The sequence below is a fragment of the Dermacentor silvarum genome, chromosome 9 (genome assembly GCF_013339745.2).
Source record: "Dermacentor silvarum isolate Dsil-2018 chromosome 9, BIME_Dsil_1.4, whole genome shotgun sequence".
Classification (NCBI taxonomy): Eukaryota; Metazoa; Arthropoda; class Arachnida; order Ixodida; family Ixodidae; genus Dermacentor; species Dermacentor silvarum.
The window spans coordinates 25,846,049-25,857,547 of NC_051162.1; the positions used below are offsets into that span (position 1 = coordinate 25,846,049).

Here is an 11,499-nt window from a genome sequence, read left to right on the forward strand (position 1 = left end):
TCCCTTGTTTGGTATCCGTTCTGTAACTATAATGGTCCACCGGTTATTCATCCTACGCTATACATAGCCTGCCCAGCTCCATTTCTTTCAATTAATATCAACTAGAATATCGGCTATATCCCCATTTGCTCTGTGATACACACCGCTCTCTTCCTGTCTCTTAACGTTAGGAATAATATTTTTCGTTTCATCGCTCTTTGTACGGTCCTTAACTTGTTCTCGAGCTTCTTTGTTAAGCTCCAAGTGTCTGCCCCATATATTAGCACCGGTAGTATGCAATGATTTTACACTTTTCTTTTAAACGACAGTGGCAAGTTCCCAGTCAGGATTTGGCAGTCCCTGTCGTATGCACTCCAACCCAATTTTATTCTTCGGTAAATTTTCTTCTCATGATCAGGGACCCCTGTGAGTAATTGACCTAATTAAACTTTCTGCTTTACAAAGGCTTACTGGCGATTCTTAATTCTTGTTCTCTTGCCAGTCTATTGAATATTATCTCTGTCTTCTGCATATTAATCTCCAACCCCACTGTTCTACCTTCTCGGTTAAGGTCCTCAAGAATTTGTTGTAATTCGTCCCCATTGTTGCTGAACAGGACAATGTCAGATGACATTTCGCCCCCAACGAAATGCGACCGCCGCTGCCGGGTTTTGATCCCACGACCTCCTGATTAGCAGCGCAATACCATAGCCGGTAAGCCACGGCGGAGGATTGAACTAAATGTAAGCTAAGTAAAAATAGGGGTCCTCTGTTTGAATCCTGCTATCGGACAACTTCATTTATGCTTATTAAATAAAGCCAACGTTTTTCTTAGCAAATTTAGCACCACTTTTCCGTGTTGGGTGTGTTTCAAACCTCTTTCCTGGGCCGATCCCGGAAGTACTGGACAGCCGCGCCAGCAAAATTACATAATTTTCAGGTTTAAGTTCTGTTTCGCTCTTTTATTATTTAAGTCTGAGAATATTTAACATAAAAGGCATGTGTAGTCGCTGTTTTCTTTCGTGACATTCGTTTGTAGGCTGCTATTGTCAAAATTTTGATGAATGAGCTGTCAAAAATATAAGGCCTGGTATAGAAAGTTTAGTGACAGAATGGTGTGACAACATAACCCCTATAAACCGCGTGTCATAAAACTGACCACCATAATTCACAAAACTTCATTCAAAATGTCATAATTTTGACCACCAGGGGATCTTTAACCTGTCCCCAATGCACGGGGCACGGGCGCTCTTGCTTTTCGCCCAAATCGAAATGCGACCGCCGCTGCCGGGATTTAATCCCGCGACCTCCTGCTTAGCCTGGCAACTTAGCCGCTAAGCCACCGCGGCGGGTTGAAGTAAACGAAGCTGCCTGAGTAAAATGTGAATGACATGTCACTGCGTGAACGCGGGTTAAGAGTAAGCCTATGAGTGCTATACTTTTTTGTGCATTCCGCGTACAGTGTTTTAAAAATGCTTTGATAGTGTAAGTGTGGCGGTGCTTTAAAGGCTAATTTTTCGATTTCCGATTTTTGCAAAGTATAAAGTACCATTAGGAAATATGGTAAGGCACTGAAAAGAAATGCACGTTCTTTTTTTATCAAGCAATCTGCTAATGCACTATTGACACTATTCATTTTCTCCTTCTGCCTCTTCTGGAATTTCCTAAGCACGCCAAGCCCGCGCCTTCTGCCGGACCTGTTCAGCTCGTATCCGGCGCTAGGCGACAACTTCGGGCACGGTAGACTCACACTCGGCCTCCCGCGGCTTGCGTCGCTGCTCCATCCTTCTCGCTCGGCGCTCGGCCTCTCAATCACGAGACGCACCCGCCACGTACATAGCTTCGCCGTCTTTCTCCTTCCCCACTTCGCTTTATTGAAGCGAAGTGCATGCCTCAAATTTTGCGCCCGTATACTCTTCCTCCGACCTGGCCAAATCATTACACCAATAAATTCGTAGAATATTGTTAAGTCTGACATTGTCAGAGGGGTTTCGACCAGATTTACAGCCAGCGCAGCGTCGACTCCGAAAGATCAGAACGCCTCATAGCCGTCATCTTTTGTGGAGAGATATCCTGGGTGTCGGAGTTAGCACATTCAGTGTCAGAAGCATCGCCTCGTGAAGCATCACCCAATGGTGGCTGGGTCAGCATTGGGACTTGCTGCGGTGCTGACTCTTTTGACAGGATTTTTCAATATTTAGCTTGTCTGTCGATGCCTTTGATGACGTTCAGAGAAGGAAATTTATAGTTGAGCAGAGTAACCAGTTTAGCTTGCTGGTTGAACATAGTAGAAGGCGACTGCGTAGAAACGGCGAAGACGAATGAGGCACACATAGTACACAGGCGCAGCGCTGCGTCTGTGTACTTTGTACGGAACCGACGGAACCGACGTTTGTATTCGTCGGTTCCGTGCTGCAGCCTTCTAATAGGAAATCATAGGCTGCCGCTCGGGCGGCAAGTAATGAGACGCTCCCCCGGCGGCAACCTCGCCTCGGCCTGAGCCAAGATCGTGATCTGTGCTTCAGTCTATGGCTGATACGCACTATCGGTAGGCACGGCCGAGGAACTAGGCCTCAATGACCTTTCCCACCTTCCCTATGACCAATCGTCATTAGGAGAATCGCCAATCCGCGTGGGCGACGCGACAGGAATCCGGAGACCTCCGGGATGTGCAAGTACACTGGTGGCGTCGTCGGGCAAGTCGCGTTCAGCTACCGTGATGTCAGCAAGACCAAAAGGGATATCATCAGCGACTCGCTCAGGCCGCAGGCTGCGCATTGTACACAAGGGCTTGCCTGTATGTGTGAGACCGGAGCACGGTCTTCTTCCTCCTCTTGGGCCACCGAAGCACTTCCCCCCATAATGCCGCATTGGGGTTCTGGTGTGGCGAGCGACGATGACCGGGACCTGAGCCAATGGCTGCAAGCTGTAGAGTAGCAGTCTGGGTAGCTGCAAGCTCCTTCCTCCCTGCAGAGGGTGGCGAGTGCCGACGTGTTGCGCTGTTCCCCGGCGACGTCAGGCCCGAAGCACCACTTATCCCAGCGGATGGCATTTGAGCAATCTTCTGGGAGTCATCAACCGCCAGCTCTTTGCTATTTTCAACCCCTGGTGTCACCCCAGCTCAGCCAGCTGCGGGGTTCTTCCCTAAGGGGAGAACAATTTGCGCACTTAGTGATTGCCCAGGGGTGGGTGTAGGCTCATCTCTACCAGACGAAGAGGAGGATGAGGAAGAGAAACTCAGTCCTAAGGACTTCCTTTAAAGAGCAGTACTGTTTGTTTGAGAAAACATGAAAATATCCAACTCAAGAGATCAGATAGAATTGGCTGAACTGTCAAAACTGATCAACAAGAAGAAAGTCAGGGATATTAGAAATTATAACGTGGATTTGCTTGGGTGGCATGATGAAGTTAGGAAATTTGCAGGCGCAAGTTGGAATACGCTGGCGCAAGACAGGGGTAATTGGAGATCGCATTGAGAGGCCTTCGTCCTGCAGTGGACATAAAATAGGCTGATGATGATGATGACTGTTTGACCTCCTACCGCCCAGCCCTTTGCCCGACTTCTCACCAGTGGTCGTACTTTAGCCGGCCTACTGCTGCGAAAGCCCTCAGAGAAACCAGCTTTGCGCTTCCGCCTCACCGCGGACTCTATGTCCTATAACTCGTCGTAGTCACAAGGACAGCAATCTTGACGACGTTGAGGAAGCCGTAAAATATCGACGCAGCATTAACTCAGTAAGAAGAAAGCTTGGAATTGGACAAGGCAAGATGTATGCAGTGAAAGATAAGCATGGTAATATCATCAGCAATTTCGATTACATAGTAAAAGCAGCGGAAGAATTCTATACTGACCTGTATTGTGCCCAAAACACCCAAGCTACTTTCATTCGAAATAGTGATGAACCGGTATACAGAGGCTCTCTCTATAACTAGCGATGTTGTTAGAAGGGCCTTGAACGGCATGACCAGGGGAAAAGCTGCTGGAGAAGATGGAATAACAGTAGATGTAATCAAAGATGGAGGAGATATCATGCTTGAAAAGCTTGCGGCCCTTTCTACGCAATGCCTCACAACTTCAAGTGTACCAGAAGGCTGGAAGAACGCCAACATTATACTAATCCATAAGAAGGGAGACATCAAAGAATTGAAGAATTAACCCATTAGCTTGCTCTCAGTATTGTATAAAATATTCACCAAGATAATTTCCAATAGAATCAGGGCAACACTTGACTTCAGCCAACCAAGAGAATCGGCTGGCTTCAGGAAGGGATATTCTACGATGGATCATATCCATGTCATAAATCAGGTAATCGAGAAATCTGCGGAGTACAATCAACCTCTCTATATGGCTTTCATAGATTATGAAAAGGCATTTGATTCAGTAGAGATACCAGCAGTCATAGAGGTATTGCGTAATCAAGGAGTACAGGAGGCATACCTGAATATCTTAACAAATATCTACAAGGATTCCACAGCTCCCTTGGTTCTCGGCAAGAAAAGTTTAAAGTTACCTATCAAGAAAGCGGTCAGGCAAGAAGACATGATCTCTCCAATGCTATTCACTGCATGCTTAGAAGAAGTATTCAAGCCTTTAGACTGGGAAAGCTTAGGAGTGAGGATCAAAGGCAAATATCTCAGCAACCTCCGATTTGCAGATGACATTGTCCTATTCAGCAACAATGGAGATGAATTATAGGAAATAGGAAATGATTGAGGACCTTAACCGAGAAAGTGCAAGAGTGGGGTTGAAGATTAATATGCAGAAGACAAAGATAATGTTCAATCGCCTGGCAAGGAAACAAGAATTCAGGATCGCCAGTCATCCTCTAGAGTCTGTAAAGGAGTACGTTTATCTAGGTCAATTACTCACAGTGGACCCTGATCACGAGAAAGAAATTTACAGAAGAATAAAATTGGGTTGGAGTTCATACGGCAGGCATTGCCAAATCCTGACCGGGAGATTACCACTGTCGTTGAAAAGGAAAGTGTATAATCGTTGCATTCTACCGGTGCTAACATATGGGGCAGAAACTTGGAGGTTAACAAAGAAGCTAGAGAACAAGTTAAGGACCGCACAAAGAGCGATGGAACGAAAAATCTTAAGACTAACGTTAAGAGAGAGGAAGAGAGCGGTGTGGATCAGAGATCAAACGGTGATAGCCGATATTCTAATTGACATTAAGCGGAAGAAATGGAGCTGGGCAGACCATGTAATGCGTAGGATGGATAATCGGTGGACCATTAGGGTTACAGAATGGATGCCAAGAGAAGGGAAGCGCAGTCGGGGTCGGCAGAAAACCAGATGGCATGATGAAGTTAGGAAATTTGCAGGCGCAAGTTGGAATACGCTGGCGCAAGACAGGGGTAATTGGAGATCGCATTGAGAGGCCTTCGTCCTGCAGTGGACATAAAATAGGCTGATTATGATGATGACTGTTTGACCTCCTACCGCCCAGCCCTTTCCCCGACTTCTCACCAGTGGTCGTACTTTAGCCGGCCTACTGCTGCGAAAGCCCTCAGAGAAACCAGCTTTGCGCTTCCGCCTCACCGCGGACTCTATGTCCTATAACTCGTCGTAGTCACAAGGACAGCAATCTTCCGCGTGCTCCTACCAGCGACCTAAAGGCTGGTGTGGTTGTTGTGCGCCGTAGTATCTATGCTCAGCCTAAACGATACAACACGACGGATGTCAGGCGAGCTCCATCGAACCGGCGAGGCATCGGTCGAAGGAATTACGCGGGTCCATCCTAGGCAGCTTCTATGAGTGGGTCTTCTTGAAATGTGTGATGGGGCTACTTGAGCGCTAACTTCCCCCGAGACACACGGACACTTATTCCGTGAATTCTTGTTGCGGCATTTGGCAAAGTTCACAGAAGCGAAGTGTGAGGTTGTGTACTGGGCCTCGTTGCAAGCAGAGCAACGCTAGTTAGCTCTGAGGTCATGTTTCCTTCTGCAGTGCTCCACCAGAGCTACCCGAGACGAAAGGACTACCTCGCACTTGGAACATTTATTCTTGAGCGATGGATACTCCAGGAACATTCCCCATCAACACTTCCCACAGGGTGACTAGCCCTCAGGCACGCCATGGAACCAGAGGAATGCGGTGCCACAGTTAACGCGGCACGCTGGCCGCAATCGTGGTATGCCGGTAACATGCTGGTCACAATCGGACGACTCCGAGGACGGTAAAAGGTTAGTAGCCCGCTTTCTTGGCAATGCACTTGAGCATTGCCAATAGTGAGATGCAATGTTCCGGGAGCCCTCAGTCAAGCAGCTGCAAACGGAACACTTCCAATTGGTTATTAAACCATGCTGTTGGCCGTAATGACGTTTCAACCCCACTAATCTGCGCTCTGACGGGCCACATAATTGACACTCAGTTCGGGCAAGTGGGTACTCAATTATAGGTACATTAGTGGCCATCTCACACCAATAAAGAAAGCTAAAGGAGGCAACCAGCAAAAAGCGTCTCCGTGCGGTCCGCTAATTCGTAGCGGCGGCTGCATTTCCTTTAAAAAATAACATAATAATAATAATAATAATAATAATAATAATAATAATAATAATAATAATAATAATAATAATAATAATAATAATAAGAGTAGACAGAAAAAAAGGAGAGGGGACGGGCACAATATAGGTATTTGAACCACATACCAAAGCATCTGAGGAAGCTTACTCACTTAACCCTATAGGCAGCGAGGGTGCTTAAACGTGCAGAAGCCCAGTGCAGAGGAATGCACACAAGCCCAAAACCTATCTCGAATTATCCGCGATGAAGGGGCGCAAGGCCGCCCTGAGCGCGCTCCTGCGTCCATTCGCCGGCTTGGCACGCGATTCTCTTCGCCTGACTTTCTCGTCCGACGCTCGCTTTTCTTGCGGCCGAACATAATCTCGCTTATTCACAGACGGGGCATGTACGCTTGCCCGTAAAAAGGAGCTCTTGTGCAAAGAGTCCTCTGTTATGAATCCTGCCATCGTACAACTTCATGTATGCTTATTAACTAAAGCCAACGCCTTTTTTACAGCCTTGGCACCACTTTTCCGTGTCGCGTATGTTTCAAACGTACTTCCTTGGCCGATTCCGGAGGTAGTGCACAGCCACGTAAGTAAAATTACATCAAGTTCAGGCTTGAGCTCTGTTATTGTTTCGCACTTTTAATAATTAGATCCTAAAAGATTTAAGATAAACGGCACGCGCAGTCGATGTTTGGTTTCATGACATTTGTTTGAGGTCTACCGTTCTCGAAATTTAGAGGAATAAATTTTTCAATAATGTAAGACTTCGTATGAGCCACTTTAGGCCTAGAATGGCATGGAAATATAATGAGCATATCTTCGCATTGCATATAGCACGACACGGTAAATACCATACTCAAATATACACGGAACCTCATGGTGACGCCGACGGCAAAAATTCGCTTGGAGTGTCCATATAATTGCTATCGCAATATTAATTTCCCGGATTTTACACGCGAGAACTACGATCTGATTATGAAGCACGTCGTCGTGGGAGAGAAGTTAGATACATTTAAGTCTCCTTACGTGCACTGAATGCGAAAGCATTCTGGACGTGTCGACTTGGACGACGTCCATATTATTTCGACTTCCAGTTCACGTGACATTGTCACATGATGTCATCACTTGGCCGTGTGGCTTTGCGACTTCAGGTTCTTGGTCACGTGACTGTCACATCACGTGTTCACATGGTCACGTGATATAATTGGGCGAAGTCCATTTGATGATGGGCCGCACAAATTTGGGGGATGGGCCAAGTCAATTTTGGGAGTGGGCAAAGTCGGTTTTGATCGTCGGTCAACTGAATGTTCGAATTGGGCGGAGTGAATTTTTGAGTGTGCTCCAGGTCGGTTTTCATTGAGATTGAAACGTGACGTCATCACTATGTCACGTGAGTTTTCGTACCATCGGGTTTTTCCGCCGGACGCCGAATTGCCCCGAGCAGCCAATTGCGCGGCAATATTGCGTGCATTCACGGAATTCTTTCAGGCTCGGAAAAACAAATTAAGTAGCACGGATTGAGCAACAGAAGGCTCTATCGGGAATTTTTCATGTTGCTCTACATTTTTCTCATTGACACTTTTCATCTAATTGTAATATTTGAGAAGTTAATTACTTAATTAAGACTAATTATATAATTAGCCAGAAGGCAAAAAAATAATCTGAGTATGTCCAAACGACAGTAAGCAACATTACCTTGGTTCTGTCCTGCTACGGGGCATTTGCATATTTTTAAATCTTGGTGCTCGGTGTTTGGGACACCCTGTATAGGATATAACCACGAAAGAGGCTAGAAACGTACCAGATACTGAAAAGTGCTGGTAAAAGCGGCTGTCGTCTACTCGAAGCTAGGGTGCTGCCGTGGACATGCTGCACTTGGGATACACCTCCCACCGAGCAAGTGAAGGCCGATAGTGAACTTGACGAGAACTCGTTGCGCACTTTCACAGAAAAAATGTAGGAAAGTACAGAGGGCGAGCGCTGCACCAAAAAAAAATATTGGCTGAGGTTTATCTTGTAAACCTAGTTATCACGAGCGAAAAGTCTGTTTGGCATGGTTTTGCAAAGACTATGCACACAGTCTTTCCTTATTGCACGCTTCCGCGCTGGGTAAGCTTCTCTATAACGTGCTGATCTGGCCTTCATTTTCTCCGGTGTTTCAGCAGCCCACTTTGCTTTGGTTTGAGATTTTGCAACCTGCCGTCTAACTATATCTACTGGATGATTGCATTCAGCCTCTCGCTTGCGCTGAAGCGCACGCAAAGACGGCCCAGCCTGCGCGCCATCTATGGTGAGACTTAGCAACCAAGCGCCGGCGAAGCAACCGTTAAACCCTCGCCTTATTCCGTGGTACCGTAGCGGCGAGGCTTCGAGCGAGGGCAGCTGCGACGCATCTTCGCAGTGGACCACGTGGCGTAACGTCACACATGCGCTCCGACGGCTCGCGCTTCGGCAGCTCAAGGTCACTGCGACGCGATGAATGACCTCGCGATACATAGCGTAGTAGAGATTTCACTCTCAAAAAATACGAGTGCCGCACTCCCTGACCTAGTGCAGAAAGTGCAACCAAATCAAAGACACCTATAGGCAACCAGCAGTGAAATGTCGCATACTAACACCAGCACCGCAGCACACAGCTTAGTGAGCGGTGGAAACGGTTTTCATCACCACATGCTGCGATTTTGCGTTGTTAATTTCACCGCTCACCTTGGAGTACTTTTGTACAGATTCAGGCCTGACTGGTAACTGGCACTCTAGAATGTATAAGCGCTTCTCCAACGCGCATGGTCAGGACCAGATCTTGGTTGGACGCATAGAGCTTACGCAAAAGTTGATACAGGCGCGCGCTTGTTATTTTCAAAAGTGTCGTACCATGCTGGTGTCCTCCCTATCGGATGACACCAGGATATTTCAGTCGCACACTCCTAGCCAGTGCTGGTTCCCCAAGCTATACACGTCTGATGTGCTAATCTGTGCTAATGCACCTAAATGCAAACTGCAGTGATGCGAATAGCATTCCGCCCATGCACCAATTTCACAAGCACCGCAATTCCCTGAACGCTCCGTACTGCGTTCGCTGTCGTTTGGCCAACAAGATCAGCCGAACGAAAGATCGGCTTGCAATATCGAGAGTTGTTTCCAACCGAAGTCGGAAGCCTTTCTTTCCATCGCATTGTGTAGTAAACCAAGAAATCCGCGAATGAGCTCGTGTGGCCTATTGTCTTAAACTTCACTTGTCAGTTAACTGAAGAATTTCATAAAAGACGAGTTGCACAGCACGAAACGTAAGTATGCATGAACTTCGCATGTGTGCGATGAAAACAGTGATGACGACATATACACAAATAAGGCTTACGCGTGCAGTAGGCCGTCATTTGCAAAGAACTGCGGCTTTCGGCTTTTGTGGTAAAGCTTAAGAGCCAGCGATCCAACATGGCGCGGTGTCCTTCCTTCCTCTTGGTAGAGTGTCCGAATGTCGTTTGCGCTGAACAGGCGCACAATAGCCCGCCGTCCCGGTAGCTGCTGGACCACAATGGGCCATACCTTTGGTATATATCCCACGCAGCTCCACTGCCATCCCGGATATCATACCGACCTGCAAAGACAGTGAACATTTCCACTGGCGAATGACGTCAGCAGCCACAAAATGTGAAGAGCTCACAATGACAAACATCGTCAGACAGTGAAAGCTGTTTACAAGAGAAGGTAGACTGTATATCTTTACACGCTTCTAGCGTAAACATACCTATGGGCTGCATGATGGTGGTGAATATAACGCGATAAGCAACAACAGGTAAATATAGTAATTATAAGTAATTATAACATTCAAACGAATGCAAACCTACGTTTGGTTTGCAGTTACATATTTTTATTGGATGAATTAAGCCGTTATGCTTAATCTCATCGTCAGCGGATTAGGGGGTCGCATTAATGCTGGTTAATGAGAGGTAAAAATGCCCTTTCCCAATTTATTCGCGCAGAGGACAAGCGCAAGTTTGACGTCAAATTACGGCATAGTTAGCGTAATAATGTAACAGTGTTTCGTGTGATTCAATGTACGCTAGTTCTCATCCTAGTGCAATGAATATATATATATATATATATATATATATATGAGTATCATAATTTAGTCAAGAGAGAACTACATTTGTCCCACTTAACCATGCATTGACGCGACTGAGACTGCGCGCCGGATTTAGATTGTTCATCCAATTGACCAAGAAAATCAATGAGGAATACCTCTTCAAAGTGGCAAGAATATGTTTACAAACTTATGCGCAACCTCCAGTAATAACAAATGTGTTTGTTGGGCCTTGTTTCAGTCACCTTATTTCTTGCTAAATCATTTGCCTCACATATAGAACTATGCAATGATCTTTCAAATTTCCATAATTCCTGAATGTAACTTACATTCCCTGTTTTTCGCAAGCCATGTTGCAAGAAGGACCATTTTTAATTAAAACGGAATTTAAAAAAATGCAATTTAGAAATCTCGAATCTCACCACTGAGTTCAGGATGCACATATGGCACATTCAGTGATCCTAGATTAGAAATCGGTAATTGTTTTGCTGAACTATAAAGCACGAATATATTGTGTCTATTTTATCTGACAGTGACACTGCGAATATGTTCCCAATAGCACAGATTATCAGTCATCCAACATATTTTGTGAAAGCAACCATAACACAATCTTATTGGTCCTCATGCAATTGATACTTACATGCATGGCTATTGTGATTGCTGCAAGTGTCAAGCCCCGCGTGAGAAAGTGAATACTGGCATATTTAAGCATAGTACAGAAAACTGTGGTCACCAGCGGAAGGAATATTCGTTTCTTCACCTACTGAAAAATAAAAGCTGGTAGGTCATTCCCTTTGTCTTCCAAAAATCTGTTGGCTATGCATAGTGTGATGTCTGTCTTAGTTCATGTATGTTACGACTTGCTTATGTTATACATGGGAATATTTTGTCATTAGAAGATGGGATTATTGTGTGACTGG

At 45.9% G+C, this 11,499-nt stretch overlaps 1 protein-coding gene across 1 annotated transcript in view; it reads right to left on the reverse strand.

Moving 5' to 3' along the window:
• The window catches only part of LOC125939800 (probable cytochrome P450 301a1, mitochondrial), a 31,050-nt gene extending 19,825 nt beyond the window's left edge, over positions 1–11,225 (reverse strand). The window contains exons 1-2 of the mRNA XM_049655240.1: positions 11,220–11,225; positions 9,854–10,020 (exon numbers count right to left, since the gene is read on the reverse strand). Of these exons, the coding sequence (XP_049511197.1) occupies positions 9,854–10,020; positions 11,220–11,225 (173 nt within the window). The remainder of the gene's footprint in view (positions 1–9,853; positions 10,021–11,219) is intronic.
• Positions 11,226–11,499: the final 274 nt, after the last annotated feature.